We start from the raw sequence: 23,060 nt of genomic DNA, 5'->3' as shown, positions 1-23,060 counted from the left end.
TAGCTAACCAATCAACTACATTAACAAATATCCACATTATTTGTGGATTTATGGAAAAAGTAAATGTTCATAACATTACATTCATCTACCACTACTCCTGACTGTACAGTTAATCAACACATTCAGCTGCCACAAATATTTGACTGTTTATTCTTTTCAGCCTCACAGTAAGTAGTTCTGTTTCATGTATAATTCACATGTATTTCACATCCTGCTGTAAAGGTTAAAAGGTTAACTTACTTGATTAACCCCATAGGGAAATTCAGTCTGCATTTTACCCATCCTAATGCATACACATCTAGCATTTGCATTAGCACATAACACAATTATACAACTTAATACAACTCCTGATCTTCATCAGCACTGTGGTCAAGGGCACTGACAGCAGAATTAACCCATATGTACCTATTTTTAATCATGAGTAATAATAATAAGTAAGTAAAACAAGGTGTGTTATTTAAAAGCAGATTTACACTGTTTCAGATTTTCATTTTTTAGCCCAAATGCACAATTGAGATACATAACAAATAACATTAGACTGTTGATATTGGGTCGAATAAGTAGATGCATAGAGATTCTGGATTTCATAACTGATTGTTTCCTTTTTCTCAGTAACACTTTTAGAGTCAAGAGGTCGCCAAAGAAATCACCACTAATGGACCCATCTCAGGTACGAGCCTATTTCACTCTAAGCTTTTTATTTGCCTGTTAAATTTTTCCACTTTCGCAGGAATCTAACAGTATCCATTTGCTATGCGAGTCTGCAGTGTATCCAATGAAAAAGACAAGCCACTTTATGATCGCAGCAGAATATATGGATAAAAATTCCATTCACCTATTTGACTATATAAACCAAAATTGCACATGGCAGATTTGAAGTAATAAATACCTTAATATACAAGGGAGGGCACCACTGAAAATTAAGATTAAGAGTGCAAGTCTAATATCTAATTCCAAAAATGATTTGGAAATAGAAAAAAAAACATGGTAGTTCTATCTGTTTTATCCAGCTGTTTTCATACAGGTGGATAGAAACAATAATCACAGTTATGAAGAACAGTTCTGTAGTATTTGTAACATTCATAATGGTGTTCATTCTCTGTGTGTCTGACTTTTTAATTTCCTGCTCCTTTGTGTTGCAGGACCCTATACCTGCAGATGAACCCACCTCCGTTCATCCTCAGGATGATCACGCCACAGATGAGGAGAAGCTGGCCTCCTCCAGCAGTCATCAGTGGGCAGCACTTCACGACATGGAAGCAAATTTGAACTCTGACCAGCAAGACTTCCCTCAGCCGAGCGACCTCACATCCTTCGTTAATGAAAGCAGCCTTCCTCATCAGACTCCAGGTCAGGCTCTGCTGTCTCACCTCCCTCTTTGTAGCTTCATCCACCTGTGTCCAAACAAATGCATATAGAGATCAAAGTAAACCACAGCCAGAGACAGAGCTGAAAGGATGTTTGGATGTGTTGTTACATACTGCAGTCATCTGCTGTACTCTTTATTCATCCAGCAACATTATGGATTTTTGTTGTGCCAGTAGAATAAGCCTGCTGGCCCAGTTCTTTTGTGACCTCTGACCCCCATAGGAGCCTCCTCTTCCCAGAGGCTGTCTGACTCAATCCATCTGGGTCAGAGATGAAACAGGACAGAGACTGCCCTGCTTCAGCCTGTGATTCCATCAGTCCAGAGATAAACACAGACTGAATATTTCTCAATCTTTTCCACTGCATCTAAAACTTTTGTTTTGTCTTTCTATGTCAGTGCCAGACTATGAAATCGAGTACATGGAGAAGATTGGCTCCTCTTCGCCTGTGAGTATTTGAACTTATTCATATTATTTATTGTGGGCTCGTCTGAAGTTTTTTCTCTATATGTATGTATTACATGTTTGGTACAGACAGTAAGACAGATTTGATTTTATTGTCTGATGTGTTTTATAGCCCCTCTCTGTGAAGAAGCCTTCTTTATACCTGAAGTTGGATTCAGTGTCTGACAACTTAACCAAGACTACATGTGCACGTGGATCTGAGCCCAGCTCCCCCTGCACAGGGTACGTCACACTCTGTTACACATTTTTCTCATTTTTTTAAAAATGGGTTTACTTATGTATCATTTAGCTTTAATCTGTACTGCTATGTTCTTCATTGCATTTGGTATCCCCCATGTTAAAATGTAATATAAAGTCCCTATATCAACAATGATGTTGTTATGAGTTACCTCTAAGGCTATATATTATTATTATTATCACATATTATTATTATCACATATGAGGCAAAATAATTGTGGTATTATTTCTGTACATACATTAAGTATATTATATATCATGAAAAATATATGTTGTATGGGTAGACATACAGGGGTTGGACAAAATAATGGAAACACCTTCACCTCAAGATGATAATGCCCCAATCCATACAGCTAGAATTGTTAAAGAATGGCATGAGGAACATTCTAATGAAGTTGAGCATCTCATATGGCCGGCACAGTCCCCAGACCTCAACATTATTGAGCATTTATGGTCAGTTTTAGAGATTCAAGTAAGACGTCGATTTCCACCGCCATCGTCTCTAAAAGAGTTGGAGGGTATTCTAACGGAAGAATGGCTTAAAATTCCTTTGGAAACAATTCACAAGTTGTATGAATCATTACCTCGAAGAATTGAGGCTGTAATTGCTGCAAAAGGCGGACCTACACCATAATAAATTAGATTTTGTTGATTTTTAAGGTGTTTCCATTATTTTGTCCAACCCCTGTATATCTGGATTTCCAAATGCAATGTAATTTTCATACATACTTTGTACTTGTATCGAGGATAGAGCGTTATTGTCCATTTCTGATGATCTTATTGTATATTAATTTTCATAGCTCTGTGTTGTGGCTGCCTCTCTCTCTGTTTCTTCATGTCATTGCTTATACATCACGAGTAAAAGCCTTTCAACACAGAAGAGAGAAAATAACTTTTGTTCCTTTTATTGTCTTACAGTATTTATGAACCTTCCTGTTCTGTGTCAAAGCTGACAAAAAATATTGCTGAGATGTCATTGACTTGTACTGACAGTCAGTGTAAAAGCATTTGAACTGTATTTTGTTAACTGATTTTTAACATGCTATATATTTGTTCTATATGTCAGTAACCAGACTCATTGGTTATTAATAATCAATACTAGCATAGGCCCATTCATATGTATGTGCATTTCATATACAGCAGTTCAATACATTTACATACATTACATTTCCGAATGGGGCACTAATTTGCTCCAGTAATGCTTCACAGTAACACTCATTCTACATATCCAAAAGCTTTAATACATGGTGTGTCATGTCCTTTATGCCTGTTTTATTTCTGACATGCTCTGCAGGAGTTTTGAGGAGATGGAGGCCCAGATCTCAGCAGGTATGAAGACCCCCACACTGAGCTCCCGGCCTGGTCCTGAGGGTTCTGCTGGGGACAAGGGCAGGAAGAGAGAGAGTGAGGCACTTAGTCGAACACAAAGCACCGACAGAGATGAACAGGTGAGTTGAACCTCCATTCACACTAAACAGGCATTTATTACATTATCATGTTGTCAAAAAAAATCACCAAAACTCATCATCAGTCATTGTACTTTCACCATTATTTATATAAATGTGTTAATTTTGATTTGGGAACATTTATACCATGTCATTTTTTAGTCACAAGGGGGCGACAGAGTGCCATGTTGCACAGCTAATTGCATACAAAAGGACTTGGACCCCCTACGTGAATGCCATCAGTCACACTGTTTCTCATTAATGGCTTGTCACTGACAACAGATATTCAGCCAGTCACATTCGTTCCCAGATTGAAACTCAGTGACTAAGCTCCCAGTGCTGCCACTCAAACACTCCGCGCTTGCTTTGCCATGCTGACCCCTGCCCCCTGCCCCCTCCCTGCCCTCTGCTTACTCCTCCCGGTGCCCTCATAGCCCTCTAGCCAGGGCCCCTGGGAGGCCCCTGCTCCAGCCCTGGCCATGCCCTTGTTAGACAGGCTGTCTGAGTGTGACGACCCCCTGCAATACCTGGAGCCTGACCTGGCTGAGACCAACCCCACTGCATTCGCCCAAAAACTACAGGTGTGTTGACAGACTACACATGACCCTCTTGATAAACCTTATGGCCTTGCCGCTGCTGGCACATTTGTGGCCCTAATTTGTGAAAGTCTGTGTTTTCGTGCACATGTTATTCCCATTGTGTCACCTGTGTTGTTCTCATCCTGCCTTTTGCAGCTTCCTTCTTTGTTTCTTTCACTTCTATGTTGCTGTTTTTAGAATACTGTTAAAAATTGTGTGAAATGTACACAGCAGCAAGTATATGCGCTGAACTCAAGTGTCTATATGTTTTTCCTTTGCTCTTTTATCCTTGGGCCGCAAACCCCCTCCTTGCCCCTGACCCCCCAACCCCCTCCTCATGTGTGCGGCCCAGGAGGAGCTGGTGCTTGCTGCCCTGAGGATTGAGGCTCTGCAGGTAGCCAAAAACATCTCTCAGTGCCCCTCCCTCTCCACTGTAACCCCCCAGGTACTGCGCTGATTCAGCCTGCACCTGCGCCAGCTGTGTGTGAGAGTATGGATGTGTGTATGTACCCTCACCCAAGCAAAATGAGTGATTATAGAAAAGCAGGTGTGTGTAAATGCACGCGTGTGCAGCAACTATTGTGTGCGTGCATGAGTGTGTCTCAGCCTGCCTCCCTTCCCCTAAACACACTATTCTGAGTGTGAGTGCAAACCCATGGCCTTATCAACATGGTGGCTGCAGCTCTGCATCCACAGATCTGCCACCTCTTCAGACCCAACATATGAAATCTCTAACATGGCTTATTGTGTCCAGCCCGCTCCCCGACCAGCAGCTCTTTCAGGCTGAGTCCTGCAGAACAGAATGCTAGTCCCTTGCCTTATCATGCATGCTGGGCAACATGCATGTTGCCTGTTCATGAGAGGCCTACATGAGCATGAATGTGACTGGGAGCGTCTTTCTAAGCTCATACTGATGGAAAATACTGTTACAAACTGATTTATCTCTGCTCTGGTATCATCACTTTAAATCCTGGTCACATTCCTGTTTTGCGAATTGGTCCTTTATCCAAACTAACAGCACTAACAAAAAGCTACTTCAGGATGGTTTCAATACACAGTTTCATACAATACAATTTATTTCACAAATAAGGAATGTGCCACAGCATGTAAGTTAAAATGGAAAGGGAGGAACAATTGTATCATACATATACAGAATAATGGTAGTGAGGATGAGGAGCCCTCTTGAAACTTGGTGGCTTAGTAGGAAGGAGCCTCATTATGAGCGATTTATTCCAGGTGATGTTTGCCTGTGCTGACTATGGACCCTGGAAGATGTGTGAACACAGAAGTAAAATAGGGCAGGAAGGGATACATGGATGAGAGAGAGATGGGGAGTGAGAGAATGGGAGGGTGGAGTTGAGAGAACTGAGACAAACAGTACTAGATTGGATACGTGGCTGTGGAGTGGCCTTGTTCCTGAACCTTACTTGACGTAACGGTTGCTGTGTGCTTTGCTGATACAGGTCCCAAAAATAGAATTTTTGTTGCTAATAATCAGTGATAGATTAACAGTGGAGAAGCTCCTGTAAGGGTTGGAGTAAGACCAGCTCTACCCCGGTAGTCATTTATGCCATGTCTTATGCTGTTGTTTCACGCATTTCACAGTCTTGTCCCAAGAAACCCAGCACTCGTCGATGGAATATCAACGGTTTCTCTCTATTCAAAGTAAGAGTAACAGATTTAACCCTTGTCTTAACCCGACTACTTTGCAGTCCATATATTCCATATTTACACATCGAATTAAAAATGAATTAACTCTGATGTAAAGTGTTGACATTTAGGAGTGGAATAAAATATTACTACAGGAATACACCATATTACTTTCTCTTGCCATATGTTATCATTACCCTGGTGCCAACTAATCATATCTTTTACTAAAACAAGCAGATGTTCTGTGATGATTCTCCTAATACCGAACCTAATTGGACGATTCCCTTGATAGTTTGACTATGGAGAGTCATCACTTTTTCATGTTTGTTAAAGAGGCACTAAGTTAAGACTTTATATAATTTAATTTAGTTTAATTTAATTTAATTTTACATCACTTTGTCAAATTCCATGGAATGCATAAGACAATATTTTCAAGTATTTTTCTAAATTATTTTTTCTTTAGTTACTCAGACATCTTGAGGTATTGTAAATGAGCGTCATGTATCAAGTATTTCACCATATTAGTGTATTATATCATATCATTAGTTACTCTGTGATTCATGATCTGTATTTAGAGACAGAATTGATGCAAGTGTTACATTATAGTACAAGATAAGGCTATAAATCCTACACTTTTCACCCAATATGGATGAAAATGCACTGAAACCAAATCTAAAAGTCAACACTTTATCATCATCATCATAATTATTTCATTTTAAATTCAGTGTGCTGGAGTTCAGAGTCAAAACTGTCTCCAAAACCTACAGACTGCATTGTAAATTCTAGCTGTTGTAGACCCCACAAGTCGTCAAGTCTGACTCTACTTCTTTAGGATCCCTGTATATTTAAAATCCAAACTACCATAGTTTGTCATTTTAGTTGTCACTGTAAGCAGATTTGTCTGTTATGCTTTGTAGTTACTATACTATACTATACTATAGTATCATGGCTACTTTGTAGTAGGACTAAAGGATAGTTATATGTAGTGTCATGCATTCTTTGTGTGTAAATTAATGTTCATTTTCTGTGGCCTTAACACGTCCTATTTTTTTGTAAAATTTGCGAGTTAGTTTCATCTCCATACCCATGAGCAGAAGCTTTTTTTTTTTCCACTGACCTGTTGATGATTGCTAAGTTGACTTGACGTGTGTTTTAGATTGATCTTACATTGATTTCTGCAATAGCTGCTGAAGGTCCATATTACACCTTCTGTCATATGATGGAGCAGCAAGTGTAGGGATACATACTGTATTTCCTGAGCGTACCACATTGTGTTTTGTTTTTTTTTTTACTGTAATGTCAGTTTATGGTAATGGCTTTTTAAGGGGATTTTATGGGGATTGTCTTGGAACACCTTTAAGCAAATGAGTCATTGCTCCACAGGACAGTTTGTGGTAAAACCTCAGTAAAATGCAAGGTTTAGGGTCAGATAAACAAAATCTGTGGTTATATTAATTTGACGGTGTCATTACTTGAGTGTAACCCTTAGTGTGATATTGGAATATCTGCTCCAACCAGACAAAACACCTCACTCTATTTTCATATATTTGCGATTCGCCTTGTCTCCTTTGAGCCGCAAGCATTTCATCAAATCCTCTTGTAATCCGGCTCTCCCAAGGATGACTAAGTCTCTTTTAGAACAAAGTTTTCCGGGACAAAAATGGCATCAGAACAGGAGTGTTTTGCGTATTAATATGAGGTTTTCTTAAAGAGGAACTGTTGCAGGTGGAGTGTTTCGAGTGATAACATTAAAACATCACAATACACAATAAATATTTATTTCCAGTACCTCTCAGTATAAAAGCATTTCTTAAGGTTCATTGTTAGTTATGGGTAGAGGATGCTCTGCTTTTCCTCATGTTACAGCATGTATTTATTGGACTAAAGTTATGTGCTTTCTATTTTTATTCTGTTGCAACCATTTCAATTTCAGTTTAGCGTGAATTAGTTTATTTACTTTAGTTTTGTTTCTTTCAGTGTTTATAATAATGGTATTTGTATTGTATATGGTCAAATATTGTGTTGTAAAAGCTCAACTCAGCTATCATATTCACCCAAAATACTCTGCTTATCAATGAGAATGAAACTAAAGGTATTTGAGTTTATTTGACATGGATGTGTAAATAACCGATTTAACAACTACTATTGTATCTAATGCGGGACTTATATGCAGGAGTTATAATTTTTGAAAATCATTGTTTTTATTTATATGTCACTTAACCCTTAAAGACCTAGAACTATTTGTGAAGACTGCCAAATGACCTTTTTCTAAGTAGTTTATCACCATTTATTACATTATTATAGTCTGAATTTAGCTTTTATTTGTGAAAATCAGGTATTTTTTTTATACTTAATTTACTAATTATGTAGATACTCAAGGTAAATTCAAAGGTAAATATATGGAAGCAGGAAAAACAGGATAAAATGACTTTTTCAGTAAAATAGATCATTAACTAAACATTAAAACCAATGTCTACAACCGCTGTCGTTAGTCAAACTACATTGGTTTTATTGGTGAATCGATGTTGCAGGAAATGACAGTGTTTCCATGTTCACTACGAAGCCTCGGAATTTTTCAATGAGACACATATGATGCCTCTGAAAAGCTGAGGAAGTGCATTTTATCTGAATTATTTAAACAATTTAATAGGATCAGTGTTTCACAAGTTGTTACACATTTTAGATCAGTAGAGGCTTTTGGTCACCGGCAGCACAACAGTTAGTAGGAATCTAGTCTCACCAGTACTAATGTTGTAACACTAACATCTATTCCCCATCCCACCCAGTGCTCTGCTCTTCCTCTCCTCTGTATAATGCTGTCCCTGCTGTATCAGTGCTGCCCTCCTTCCCCTCCGCCTTGCCTGGACCCAATCACATCCAACCTTCTGAGAGAGATGAGCAGGTTCTCATGTCTGCTCAGCTGGGGGCAGCATCAGCCAATCGTTTGGCTATGAAGACTGTTTTCATCCAATCATGCGGTGGCTAACCAAGTCTTCTGGAGCATCACTATGCTGCCTCATTTACATATTGACTTTGCTTTGTGGTACATTTCGATATTGTTTAATGCTGCCCTACAGTTCCACTCACAACTTCAGATGAGAGAGTGTGTGTGTGTAACGTCCTGTCTGTGCTTCTGTCTGGTATATAACTAGGTATGTTTCCTTTCCTCTCTCTTCTCTCATTTGGTTCCTGGAAGCAGCAGAGAGACGCTGTATCTCCAATAGAGAGTTCTGTGTCTAAGAGTTCACTGTACACCAGGACCACCACCAGCTATATTGAAGGGGAGAGTCCCCATCTTCCTAGAGATCTGGACCACTCGTTGGGAATTGCACGAGAGGAGGTGCTTTTTATACGGCATAAGTTCCAAATACTTTATACACTTGGATTATCTTGATGTATTTAAACCAGCGTGCTGGTTGTTTCCTGCTTCTCAGATTGTATCAAAAGAGAAAGAAGTTCTGGAGTGGCAGAAGAAGTATGAAGACAGTCGACAGGAGGTGGTGGAGATGAGGTAAGACGCAGCTATCATGACAAACATCAGTGTGAAGCCCCGCCCATACAGCAGTGATTTAACACCTCTCCACCTCAGTAACAGAGTGCTGTGTCAGAGTCATTAGTCATTAGTGTGACGCTTTTAGACCATTATCACGACTCAATATGTCAGTTGGTTCATCTCACTTAAACGATGAAAGCGGTCCTGTGTTAATTCAAGAGCAGATGGCCAGTTCATGGAGTTCTCATGGAGTCTTAAGATTAGAAGGAGTGTTTTTTAAGAAGAGAATGAAGTGGATATCAAGTTTATAGTTTTAATTCCAAATTATTAGTACTTCATGACTCAGTAAAGTTCAACTATATCTGTACCTCTGTATGTATATTATGAAGTGTATGTACATAGTTTTACAGTCATTAAATCTCCAACCACCCAAAGAACTCAAAGGTAGAATTAAATGGCCTTTGCAGCATTTATACAAGACAAATTGCTGTTAATGGGTTTCAGGAAGCTGAAGAAATTCAGCATTGAAACTTTTTTTTTGTCAGCAGGTGGTGTGTGTGGGTCCAGCTGGCCGTAGCTCAGTTAGTGTGGCTAAGCCTGGGCTTACTTCATTTGACTGATTGGACTCAGGATAAGGGTGGCTAAGAAGCTAACAGGGAGGCATGGCTAATCAATCCTCTTACCTTTGCCAACCTGCCTTTTATCAAAACAAAGTTTTCTATTGGGTGCTTTTTTGGGACTGTGGGGAATTTCCTGCTGAAACAGTCAGATTAAATGGAAAAACATCCAAATCTGAAGAGTTACGTTGATTTAAGGAGATTAAACCTGTACTAATATTCAATAATGCAAATTCTAGGCTGGCTCATAGTTTCTGACTCACTGTCAAGTCGCCTTAATTCTAACAAAATAATTTACAAAACAATAAAAAATTCAAATTCAACTTTATACATTTAAAATGATCACAATGACTACTTTTAATTACAGTCTGTATTTGAAATTGTAGTTGTTTGTGTATCGTTGATCTGTAATTTCCCATCCACAGGAGAATTGTTGCTGAGTATGAGAAGACGATTGCACAGATGATAGGTGAGTCCAGTGTTAAATACAATACTGAACATTGTTTTGTTAAATTGCACATTATTTTTTTAAACCAAATGCTTCCTCAACCCTCTGCCACTTCTTGTTGCTGCACCCATTAATTTGCAAACTGCAAACAAAATATGTTTTCATATGCCCTAATCCATTGCCACAGAGGGTAAAATGTTTGTCCTGTGACACAGTCAAGCTTGGTTGTGTGTTTGCTCTCCTGTTTTATTGATACAAACTGAATCCTGTTGCCACTGGAGAGAAGATGCTCATCTTTGCTCACTCTTGCCCAGGGTCTTTGAGACTCATTAAATTCCACTGCAGGCTCACTCTTTGCATTGTATCAGCTCTCACTTACATCTTGTTCAACACCTTTGGACATTTCTGGAGATTCAATTTGCTGCAGTCTAATTTGTGTTCCTACTATCATTGAAGCACTGTCACAAAAGGACCTGTCTCTGCTTGTGTCTAACACTCGGCTCTCACATGTCTTGCTCTCCCAGCTTGACTTAACACACTCCCTTCTTTTCTGTTCTGCTCCCATCTTTGCCCCTTACTATTTGATAACCCTGACAGGCATGCCAGGTGAGTAAAGTAGTCATTTATGTCAGTTTCCATCTCTCCATTTGTCCATTCGAGAGGGGAGCAGGTGTGCTCAATTTCTTCATCCCATCCAGTGACATTTGCTTGTCCATTTTTTTGCTTTTCATCTTGTATGTTGAGACAATATTTGTGGTGTTTTTACTGCTAGGACAGGACATAATCTTGTGGCATTTGCTTTTCAGATGCCCTTTCTGCTACTATGTGAATACTGATATTCAGCACAATTGTCCTATTATGAAACTTTTAGATGTATATATGCGCAGGGGTAACCTTTAAATACACATCTGTTCTTGGCTTCGGTACAGTAGCAGGTTAGAAAAGTCACACATGCAGAATTAGCAAGTTAAGCAGGTGTTTGCCTAAGCTTGTGACAGAAATGGAAAGGGAAAGCAGGGGGGAGCTGACATGCATTAGGAGCTTTGTCTTTTAATACTGGATACTAAAAGATACTCAAAGTAATCTAGATATAAGCGTTGTCTCTGTTATTTATGGATCTTTGGATTTTCCATTGTTCAGTTTTTGTTTTTGCATGTTCCACTGATTTAATCTGAGATACTCATATAATGTTGTATAAAGATGTTGTGAAATCATATACTAATCCACACATCTGTTTAGACAAGTAGTCACATTCAAGTGTGTACGTACTGTTTGTACCATATGTCTGATGATGTAGGTCTTTAACATTATGTGTGTCCGCCACAGCTGACTCATCAGTATATAAACGATGATCTGATCTATAATACATTTGTGTTTGCCCATCAGAGGATGACCAGAAAGAGAAGTCTCTCTCCCACCACACTATCCAGCAGCTGATCGTGGAGAAGGACCAGGCGTTGGCCGACCTTAACTCTGTGGAAAAGTCTTTGGCAGATCTCTTCAGACGTTATGAAAAGATGAAGGATGTACTGGAGGGCTTCCGCAAGGTGACTAACAAAGACAGATGCAAAGTTGACAAACATAATGAGCATTTTTAGTATGTAATGAGCATTGTACAGTAAGTCATCATAAATTTTGCCTGCAACCTTTAGACTCTAAAGTTTAGAATCATTAAAATGTTCCTTTTTCTGTTTAGAATGAAGACGTTCTGAAGAAATGTGCTCAGGAGTATCTCTCAAGGGTCCGTAAGGAGGAACAGCGGTATCAGGCCCTAAAGATTCATGCAGAGGAGAAACTAGACAAGTGAGTTTATGCATAGTCTCATTATATAGAGTTCAATACACCAAGACCATTCAGATATTCCCCAAAGGGAAAACACCACAATGTAATAACCACACAATAGCTCCACGCCCAGTTGAAATATGTTTGGAAAAAGGCCAGTGTAATTAGCTATTTCTGTAGATTATTTATATTCCATCTTTTATAAAGATTAATTCTCTATCAGCCTTGAAAACATGAGCTAGTGTTTGCATTAGTCTTTGCAGTCTTATGGAGGGCTGATTTAATTCTCATTATGTGTTTCCAGAGCCAATGCAGAGATAGCACAAGTGCGGGGCAAAGCAAAGCAGGAGCAAGCTGCCTACCAGGCCAGTCTGAGGAAGGAGCAGATGAAGGTGGACTCTTTGGAGCGGACTTTGGAGCAAAAGGTCAGTCAGTAAACCTCACTAGCATGAGTCCTAGATAATAAATCATCAGAGGCGGTAAAGGCACACACGTTCTTTACTCAAATAGATGATATTTTTTGAGAAAAAAAAAAAAGAAGTCCATTAATGATAGAAGCGCTGATCTAACTTTTTTACTCAAGTGAAAGTGAAAAAGTTGGTGGTGAAGTATACCCAAAGTATAGAATTAAGAAGTAAGAAAGAAGCAAGGACATTTCTTCTGGCTGTTTCTGAGGAAAGTTAACAAGCACATGATCAAACATTGTAACTTCAAAAAGAAAAAAAATACTGAAAATAATAACATTACCTTTACTCTAATGTGCAAATTAGTTTTCAATGTCAGCAACAGAACTCAGTTTCAACTGCTTCTGGCTTTTACGGCATTTTTGTTTTGTTACATTTGTTTTTGTGTGATATGCACCGATGGACACACAAAGGACTTGTCCTATTTTGTGTTACTGTCCCATCCATTTAGCTTGAATTTGGTGTTGATATTGGAAAGGCATGCACTGATGCCAAAATAAAAATAATCAATACTTCTCTCAAATGCATAAAAACTAAATTAAATATAGATTATTATTATTGTGGGTGATTAATGTGAACAACTGCTGTTGTGTTGCTGATGTTATTTGTGCTTTAGTTTATGATGTTTTGTTCATGTTTTTTTTCCACTTTACTCAGTTCCTGTGGGTGTTGCAGATTATTGCCACTTGTATCATCACAATTGTCATTATTGTTATCATTGTTATTGGCGCAGCAGAAGTGGTTGGAGGAGGAATTATTCAGAACCTGGTTAGTCTGCAGATGGTAAAAATATATATAACTGTATCTGCAGTTGGACATGGACATTCAATTTGTTTGAAGTGGCATTAAATTAGATTTGCTGATACCTGCAGAAACCCTGAGTTTAAAAATAATAATAATAATCATAATAATCATAATAATAATAATAAATATAGATATAGAGAAATATAGAGTCAAAATAAAAAGGTGTCATAAAAAAGTGTGAAAACTAAAGTACTATAATGAAATATGTGTCCCATGCTTACATATACGTAAACTGTATTTTTAACATTTGTATATTGCAGAACAAAGAGATTGAAGAGCTGACAAAGATCTGTGATGAGCTGATCGCCAAGATGGGAAAGAGTTAGCCACCACACAGCGTCCAGACCAAGCCTCACAGAGGAGAAGAGTGGCTGTGGAAGAACTACTTGGAAACTGGATCAGACATATTTAAACACTCTTCAAAGAGCTGATGGACTTTTAAGACGTTTGGGGTTAATTCTCTTACTGACATTGTGAATAAAGGATCCGCAGGAATGGCTTCCTCTTAATCACTCTGTACATTTTGATGTGTCAGTGTATCGTACTGTATCGGGGTCTGGTTTAAAATTATAGAAAATGTACCATATCACTTATGAGTATGTCTGTGTGTGTGAGTGGGTGTGTGTGTTTCAGTGTATGATGACGAGAAAGTGAGAGGATTGTTTGTTGGTTAAATTATCTATGATGTTGCCATGACAGCCACTGAGGGAGAAGACTGTTTACCCACCCCGTTACTGTTGTTGTCTCCCCTTAATACAAGACAAAGATAGACTTTGAAAAAGAGTAACAGAGACTTAGACTTAAAATGTTGATACAGCACTAAGACAATACAAACTATCACATTACCTGTAGCTTACTGCATGTGAGAAAGAAAGAAAATGTTTAACATTAATGTTTGTATATACTTTAGAAAAGTATGAAAAAGACTCACCTGCATTTTTGATAGTAATTCTAACATCCTCAACCTGCTTCCCTTATGTTACCTTGTAGATATTTGTCATAGCCCTTGTCATAGCTTACTTGATAAAATCCTGCAACTTTATTTTTTGGATTTTATTTTGATATAAAGCAGAACTTGTAACTGTATTCAGTTGTGACCAGGAGTAATTTAATTTTGGATGGAAATGTCCTAGTTCTGCAATGGTTGTTGTGTCACACTGAGAAAACAAGTCAGACTTCTCTGCACAGCTACTGTACAGCATCTGCTTAAAAAGTGCAATAAAAGATGGCAATACAACACAGCGGGTTCACTCTTCTTCATTATCTGTGAAATTTGCACGCAGAAAACATTTTTGACTTTCCATGACGTTGAGCATTAAAGGTGACTCAACCTGCAACGATCATCAAGATGGATGGATGTACAGTGGTGGAAAAAAATTATTAGACCCTTGTTTTCTTCAGTTTCTTGGTCATTTTAATGCCTGGTACAACTAAAGGTACATTTGTTGCCGCAGTCGCTGTGGCTGCTCTGGATTCTATTTTTATAAACTAAAACCCATCACTCCACACACGTTTTTTTTGTCGTTCTGTGATAACAAAAATAGCTCATAAGAGTTTAATTTCAGAGCTGATATCTATCCATTTTCCATGTTTTCTTGATAATAACGAAAATCACTTCAGTTTTTACATCAATAGCTATGGCATTGTACTGACAAAAACAGTGCTTTTAGGAATTCCATGTTTTCTGTCTGTTTTAGTCACATGACACACACAGGAATTAGTACTTGATTGCATAACCATTGTTTTTGATGATTGTTGATGGTCTAATAATTTTTTCCGCCACTATAGATACGAATACAGAAGTAACAAACTTTGTGCAGCATTCGGTCAGTCTGAAAAACACATGCACTAGTACAGTTTTGGCAGAGTGAAAGTGTTGAAAGTTTTTGAATTTAATATGACACTTAGTAGATGTGGAAATAGATGCAAAAATGACACCAAGAACAAATTAAAACAGCAGTGCAATTAACATAGATGATAATTAACCAATTTGTGCTTAATTTCTGAGGGAAAATATTGTGGTTTTATTTTACTGCATAATTTCACAAGTTACACTGGTCTACAATTTTTTTTAGAAATGATTTGCTTCAGAGATTAAATGTGCTAAATGTTACGCATTTTAATAAGATTAATTGGAAAATAAATGACAAAAGTGCAGGTTTGCTGATGTTTTCAAGGTATATGATTAAGTGTTATTACACATATATATTGGTTTATGTACATTTATATAATAGTTTTATAAATCTTCCACTAAATAGAACCTGTAAAGTGAATGTATTCTAATGTGCAGACAGTGTTTTGAAGTAGATCTTGTAGCTCTGAGACAAATATTCCTTTTGAGTCAAACCCATTCTCTCATTAATTCTTGAATTTCACATTTTGACCCAAGGCTGTATCTTGGAAAGTTTAGCCAACCAGCATTTTTTTTTACTTGATTTTTCTTTATCAGTGACTCTCATGTGGTAAAAATTTCATTACTTTTATTCTGGAAGCATTTTCCTTGTGACCACTGTTACCGGACAAATTACTTTTACACATTTATTAAGATTTCAATGTTTCTTTCTCTACCTTGTTAAGTACAGAATTTTTTTTTTCTGAAAGTGAAGGTGAGGGAATTGCAATGTTTATATAAAATTGTAAATACACAGTTAAATAATGGTGTTATAAGTATACGTCACATGTTATTAATGCTCTTCCTGGGATGATTTTGAAATACAGATATTAACACGTAGATGCTAAGACAGGTTTATGGACTTCAGAGATGTGTTTCATGGTGCAGGTAAGGACAAGAAGAAATAGGGACAAGTAATGACTTTACAAGATGTATCTATGGGAATAGCCACATCATGGATGGGCGTGGTCACAGCTCTGAAAGGTGAGAAGTTCAGGATGGTTCTTAAGACTGTACTTGACTTGTGCCAATCAAAACTGAGGAGGCAATGTTGACAAGCTAAAAAGAGCCGTGGGCAACAGTGTAGGATCTGCTAATCGTCTTGTCAGTGCACGAGGGGATATTAGCTCTTCTGATAGATGAGATTATACTCAGGGGGGGGTTAGGAGCAAACAACCTGCTTTTCATTGTATGTTCAGGGCCACAGTTGACCACCACCGACATGAGAGCTGTCCTGCACTGGCCGATGCTGCTGCCTGTCTTATTACTACTGGCACCTTACAGTAAGAACTGAATTTTCCTTTAAATATTCTTCTTCTTTTCATCTTCTGCTTAACCTATTAACTTCTCCTCTCTTTAGACATCTGCCCTACCCTGTCACCTGTCAGAATTTCCCCCCTTTAAGACCCCTTTGCCTCTTTTCACCTCTTTAAAATCCAAGAATAGATAGAGTGGATCCAATGTTTTGCATTTAATGGAATAAAAAAGGGTTCTACTTTTAGTTAGATGATGGATATTACACCATTACACTAACAGTGATTTTTTTAAATTATCATTTTGTAAAAATACATGTTTCATAACTCAGAGACCTTTTCACAATTATACTCTTTACGTCATGTCAGGTTTTGGTAATTGCAGTTAAATTCTGCTGTGATTCTCTTGAGTTTTGCAGCCTGTCATCTTCTGTAACTAACATACAATCCCACCACCTAATCTTTTAATAGGCCTGCAGGCTAATACTTAAAGCATGTGTAGAGCGGTTGTGCTGTGGGGATAGATTGGGGTCAACCAGGAGCAGCGGGGGGCATTTATTTGCCATGTCAACACACAGATCAGCACAAAAGCAGCATAGAAAAGACCATCCACTTGTGTAAACAAATTGATTTGCTGCCTTTTGTGGAATTTATTTGCTAGAGGATAACACATGCAGCTCTGGGAAAAAGGAACAGACTATAAGAAATGAATTGGGATATGGGAGAAGTTATGAAAGAGGTTTCTAAAAATGACAAAAATATATTCATACTAAAACCAGGGTTCTCTTAATCTGTTTTATGAAATTACAGTGATATTTTAAAACTGTCATATTCAATATATTTTGCCATTTAAATCAGAATATTTGGGTCAAAATCTGCAATAAACTAAGCATTTTGACTGAGCCACTGTCATCCAGACATAAAGACTGAATGATAAAAGAAAGTATGAGTTTAAAGCATGTTATTTTGATGGCCAAGACAAGAGATGTGCTGTTTCAAAGAATGTTTGAAGCTCTCAGTGATTCCTATAAGTCTAGCTGTGTTTGATCCTCTTAGGAAGAAGCATTAGAGGCTGTTTCTGAAGGGCCATTTTAGAATTTTGGAGACGGATGAAGGCTTTCAAAAGGAAGCGTTAAAGTGATATTTCAAAGGTCAGCAAGTTCTCAAAAACTGCTCTTTCCTCTGGAGGGCTTTAGAGAGACATTTAACTGTTTTATGTGCTGAAGTAGGCTCCGAAAGATTTTTGGTGAAGGTTAGACAAATGTCTTTTTAAATCAAGAATCACTTGATTTATTCTTTTGGTTATTAGTGAAGATTTGTGTGAAATAAGGCAAGAATTAACCGTTCATCTTTTACTATGCCTCTGCACATGATCTCATCAAACAGATCCTATGTACATTTAGGATAGAAGGTTTGATCATACTTTGAAGTGGAATTCCGGTTTTTCCCATGACAGAGTTGACTCAAACGTAGAGTTCACACAGCTAGAAGGAAGACAGCGAACAACACCGAACTGAATCCAAACCGGAATAAAAAGTAGATTGGAGCTTCTGATAAATATTACAATAAACTACACATCTCATGTTGATGATGATTGCTGCTTTGTTGAAATGTATCATGTGACAGCAATTTTTAGTTACTTATTATTTTTTTCATGTTTTCATTTTTCTCCCCTCCGTTTACATTATCAGTAATACTATACATGTTACATTTGTTCTGATTTGGTCAATGTAATACTACTGCATGTAATAACCATATCTTATCATCTCATACATCCTTTTGTCCTCTTAAGCTATTGTTTAAGTGTAACCTTATCTTTTTTCAGTTTGGTTTGCATGTTCATTGTTCCACCAGGTGTGTGAATTAATCCCTTATAGTGCACTCATTGAAATGCTCTGAAATTCAAAATGTCAACCTTAATGTGCTATTGGACATTGTCATCTGCCTTCTCATTGTTGCCATGACATCAGTCTTCTTCCTCTTGCCATAAAACTAAAAAGTACTTTCTTTATTGCATGTGTTTACTTTTCAGTAAACACATGCAATAAAACAACTGTTATAAGGTCATAAACTGACAAAAAAAATCATTCACATTCATTCATATTTACAGCTTCAAAATGCTAATAAAATCTCTCTGAATCTCTGCTTAGTGTTATAAAAACCAACATGCTTCTTGACCTCACTGAGGCACGGGATTGGCCCCATATTTAATGTTTTCAGAAATTACCAAAAATAGTTACTTGCCCGATAAAGGGTTAAGACTGCAAACAACTAAATGTCTCTGTTTTTATATACAGGGTGGGGAAGCAAAATTTACAATGAACATTTAGTTGTTTTTTCTCAGCAGGCACTACGTCAATTGTTTTGAAACCAAACATATATTGATGTCATAATCATACCTAACACTATTATCCATACCTTTTCAGAAACTTTTGCCCATATGAGTAATGAGGAAAGCAAACGTCAAAGAGTGTGTGATTTGCTGAATGCACTCGTCACACCAAAGGAGATTTCAAAAATAGTTGGAGTGTCCATAAAGACTGTTTATAATGTAAAGAAGAGAATGACTATGAGCAAAACTATTACGAGAAAGTCTGGAAGATACTATTAAAGAAGAATGGGAGAAGCTGTCACCCGAATATTTGAGGAACACTTGCGCAAGTTTCAGGAAGCGTGTGAAGGCAGTTATTGAGAAAGAAGGAGGACACATAGAATAAAAACATTTTCTATTATGTCAATTTTCTTGTGGCAAATAAATTCTCATGACTTTCAATAAACTAATTGGTCATACACTGTCTTTCAATCCCTGCCTCAAAATATTGTAAATTTTGCTTCCCCACCCTGTAGATAAAAGTTTTCATAAGTATCCTTAAACCTTGCATCTTTAATGATTAACCTCTCCAATGATATTTTAAAGCTCATCCTCCATGTCTTATATGACATGGCATTTTGTTTTTTTACCACTTCAGTGAGTGTGTCATAGCAGGATTTCCTTTTCTCTCTTCTTCAGGCGAAGCTCTGCAATGTTATACATGTATGGGCTCCAACAATGATGACTGCAACCGACAAGGCACCAAGTCCTGTCCCAGCCACTCTGACGCCTGTGCTGTGGTGGTGGGCCATGACAGTGAGTCCAACCGTGACTATGGAGTAGCCATCCTTTGTCTAGTTCACTTTTACTTTGGATCTACCATTAACAGAGATTCCAAAAACTCTATTTGTTTCTGCCTAAGTGTGTGTGTGGATGTATGTGAGTTAAACAGGGGGCGGGCTGCTGTCTGGAGACACATCTCTTTCAGCAGGGGGTCTGAGGCTTTTAAGAGAATGAAGAGCTTTGCTAGTCCTCCTCAATCAGTATCCTTAATTAGGACACCATGTGTTCATGGCACAAGACAATTCCTCTGCTGAAGATTAGACTCATTTAACCCATAAAGACCCAAATATACACCGTCGACCTAAAGCACCTACTGATCTAAAATGTTTAATAACTGTTGCCCCACTAATCCTATTGATCCATGTAAATAATTGGTGGAAAAATGCAGTTTGTCATCTTTTCATGGTCATCAGATATGACCCATTTGGATGTTCAGAGGCTCTAAAGTGAATGTTTGAAACACTGTCATCTTCTACAATACTGATTCACCAGTAAAACATGGAGTTGGATTAATGACAGTGGATGGAGACACTGGGTTTATGTTCAGTTAATGATATATTTTACTAAAAAAAAGTCATGTTTTTTTCAGTTTTCTCTTTTTTTGATATTATAGCCCTCAACTTTAATCTGAGCTTATATGGACATCTACATGATTAGTGAATTAAATATAGGAAAATACCTGATTTAAAATAAAGTAAAATAAAGTAAAATAAAGAACACAATATTTGAATAAATGGTGATAAATCAGCTAAGAAAGGTTAAAAAAAAAAAAAAAGAGAAAAATTAATTTGGGAACTGCCACAAAAGTAGCACTGGGTCTTCATGAGTTAAACCTGCTAAAGGCAAGCATTTTATAATATATATATTTACATCATTACCTCCTGAGTCTCTTCAAAAAGTAGCTCTTCAGGAGAGAGTGTTACCCTTTTGTGAAATGTTGTATTTTCACCACTTTTCATGTCTCCATAGAGGTCCTGACCTGAGAGTAAATATCTAGCTGTAATGGAAAATGTAAAGCCAAACACTCCACCACCACTTTTCTCTCTCAGCGAAGCTTTTCATATAAAAAGTTAAACCAATGTTTAAGTAAAAAAAGATCAATAACTGTCCAAAGCTAGCCTATTTCTACTCCAGAGAGTCTTCATCAGGGCAGAAAATACATCAACACTTTGTATTTTGCTTGTAGTCTCTAGTGACTGAATCAACCACTGTGGACTTTCATTATAAGTAAGCTTGGACAGTCATTGATTTTCTACTTTGATTTGACCATAATACCATTCTTGAACAGCACTGAGTTTACATTACCCTTTCATTCTTTCTGCCCCCCCCCCCCCTTTTTTTTTTTTTTTTTTTTTTTTTGCAAGGACTGTGAAAGTCAGCTACAAAAACAGCACAAATGACTTGTATTTCTGCTTGTTTGTTAGGTGGGGTGATGAAGTCATGTTCATACAAGTCCTTCTGCAGCCAAGCCAACAGTCAGGGATACAGATCACCAGGCGTCAGAGTTCACTGCTGCTACGGCGACAACTGCAATGTGACCAGCCTCGCGTCGCGTGTGCCACAACTTAATTATCTGATGCTTCTTCTTCCATTGCTGTTCCATTATTTTTTTAAGTAGACCAATGGCTCAACTTCATCATGCCAACAATCTGTCTGAAGCACAAATGCCAACTAGTACTTTATTCATTTAACACAGTAATGCCAAATAATCCTGCCTATTTTCATGTTATGTGTTGTCTTCTTACTATCTGATATCATGAATAGAGGAGTTTCGCTAGTTGTAGGTGTGGCAGTAAAGCATCATGATGGACTGAACTGTCTAAAAGTACTCAGCTAGAGGCATCTGGTGTCAGTTTCCATACCTTTGTTTGATGCTGAGCACACATATTTTGCAACTACGGGATAAAAGATGTTGACTATCCCTCTGACTTGATTTTCAGGTTACTTTGCATAGCATATTCTTACCTTCATATGAATTCATCCAATTAGATTAGCCTAGCCCGTGTTTCTGCAGATGTGACTGTGGCTAAATATGGCGCTAAGAGTTCAAGCAGTTGGTGTGTTGTTACATCATTAGCCTTCAACCTGTCAATCACACATCAGACTGGCTGTGTGAGTGTGAGAGGATGTGATAAAAACAAGGTTCTCACATGCTTAAAATCCACATAAGCCTTTTTACGTGAGTGTGACCAGGTGTGTTAAACTGATGAGGTTAATCCTCTGAGTTTGGAGTCACTTAAACACGATCTGAGTGTGAGCACACATAAGGATGGCCCATAAGAGGCTCATGTATACTGGATAAGAAACTGTATCGGCACAATCCACTCTGTTCTGTAGTGCAAAACAAGTGTGAATACAATAGATTCAAACTTTTATTGGATTGATGTTTCATAATTACATAAAATGCAAATGCTAGTATTGTGGAACTCTGTTAGTTATTACATTTATAAGGGAAAAAAAAAAAAAGTGAAAATGTGGAGTATTATCTCCTAGTACATCTAATCCTTAGCTGCTCACCAAATCTCCAAACTGTGCATGGTGTTACTTGATTTGTGGCTGTTTAATATGTATGAAAAAAATCTAAATGTAATAAAAGAAGCCAGGAATTCAATTCTCTGTCTACTGTATATACTATAGTGTAATGATGTAATATATTCTGCTCTCTGGGGGAATGGATGTACAGAACAAACCACTCTGACATGTATATGCCAATATAAATGCAACCAATAATAAAACAAAATTTTAACTGTCTCTGCGTTTGAAATGATTGCAATTAAATGACTTGACCTGTACCCCTCAGATGCTTATCATTCTGAGGTTTTAATCAATAGAAATAATCAATGATGCACTGGAACAAAGAACCAATAAATAAATCCATGCAGATGGATTTACCCGATTCATTATGAACTCTTGCTATTAATTTGCAGTAGTTTAGGATTTCTATGACTAAAAACAGCTTCAGCTAAGTGTATATTGTATTTTTATAGATTTTTCTATATTTCTTTGGTTACATACATTTGTTGATAGAGAATAGCAGTGAATAATACTGAAGAGATGAAAATTATCACAAAGGAAAGTCACAAGAAAACAAGATTGTGAATTTAAATTATATTCTAAGACATATTGTAAGTACATAAATCAAGAGGGTAGATTTTAATTCCACGATTAAATCTGTAAATTTTCAGAGAATTTGATCCCTATTAAAACAACATATGCAACTTTTAACCTTAGGTAACAAAATGATGTAAATATTAAAGATTTATGTCAAATAAAAAAGGAAAATAATCAGATCTATATTATGTAATTATTGAATTACAGTAAAAATATGAATAATCTGAACTGGTGTTATTTATATCAAAAGAGCATGAAATATTCATGTGATGTTGCTTTACAAATTATGTAATTGATGCTT

The 23,060-nt window shown here is 37.4% G+C and overlaps 2 protein-coding genes across 13 annotated transcripts in view; both read left to right on the top strand.

Moving 5' to 3' along the window:
- tacc2 (transforming, acidic coiled-coil containing protein 2) overlaps positions 1–14,589 on the top strand; it is a 60,656-nt gene extending 46,067 nt beyond the window's left edge. For 6 of the 12 annotated variants that reach the window (XM_030156837.1, XM_030156848.1, XM_030156840.1 and 3 more), the window contains 16 exons: positions 613–670; positions 1,143–1,350; positions 1,766–1,815; positions 1,945–2,054; positions 3,364–3,517; positions 3,949–4,095; positions 4,445–4,486; positions 5,698–5,757; positions 8,942–9,082; positions 9,177–9,253; positions 10,278–10,321; positions 10,898–10,906; positions 11,687–11,847; positions 11,997–12,103; positions 12,387–12,507; positions 13,611–14,589. In XM_030156837.1, the coding sequence (XP_030012697.1) occupies positions 613–670; positions 1,143–1,350; positions 1,766–1,815; positions 1,945–2,054; positions 3,364–3,517; positions 3,949–4,095; positions 4,445–4,486; positions 5,698–5,757; positions 8,942–9,082; positions 9,177–9,253; positions 10,278–10,321; positions 10,898–10,906; positions 11,687–11,847; positions 11,997–12,103; positions 12,387–12,507; positions 13,611–13,676 (1,555 nt within the window). In that variant the 3' untranslated portion in view covers positions 13,677–14,589. The remainder of the gene's footprint in view (positions 1–612; positions 671–1,142; positions 1,351–1,765; positions 1,816–1,944; positions 2,055–3,363; positions 3,518–3,948; positions 4,096–4,444; positions 4,487–5,697; positions 5,758–8,941; positions 9,083–9,176; positions 9,254–10,277; positions 10,322–10,897; positions 10,907–11,686; positions 11,848–11,996; positions 12,104–12,386; positions 12,508–13,610) is intronic. The other 6 variants (XM_030156845.1, XM_030156842.1, XM_030156838.1 and 3 more) reach the window with 6 other exon arrangements.
- Positions 14,590–16,263: 1,674 nt separating this feature from the next.
- On the top strand, positions 16,264–22,399 carry ly6pge (lymphocyte antigen 6 family member pge). Its single transcript, XM_030156874.1, has 3 exons — positions 16,264–16,524; positions 19,505–19,621; positions 21,073–22,399. Exons 1-3 carry the CDS (start codon positions 16,464–16,466, stop codon positions 21,264–21,266), a joined length of 372 nt encoding a protein of 123 aa, XP_030012734.1. The 5' UTR covers positions 16,264–16,463; the 3' UTR covers positions 21,267–22,399.
- The last annotated feature ends 661 nt before the right edge of the window (positions 22,400–23,060 follow it).

Source organism: Sphaeramia orbicularis, chromosome 15, assembly GCF_902148855.1.
Source record: "Sphaeramia orbicularis chromosome 15, fSphaOr1.1, whole genome shotgun sequence".
Taxonomy (NCBI): Eukaryota; Metazoa; Chordata; class Actinopteri; order Kurtiformes; family Apogonidae; genus Sphaeramia; species Sphaeramia orbicularis.
This window is presented reverse-complemented; position numbering and strand designations above follow the sequence as displayed.

What these genes read in the sequence shown, in the direction of transcription:
- ly6pge (XM_030156874.1), top strand. Translation starts at nt 16,464, where the DNA reads ATGAGAGCTGTCCTGCACTGGCCGATGCTGCTGCCTGTCTTATTACTA. An exon ending in ATTACTACTGGCACCTTACA is followed by an intron (nt 16,525 to 19,504) that starts GTAAGAACTGAA and finishes TCTCTTCTTCAG; the next exon opens with GCGAAGCTCTGCAATGTTAT. An exon ending in TGTGGTGGTGGGCCATGACA is followed by an intron (nt 19,622 to 21,072) that starts GTGAGTCCAACC and finishes CTTGTTTGTTAG; the next exon opens with GTGGGGTGATGAAGTCATGT.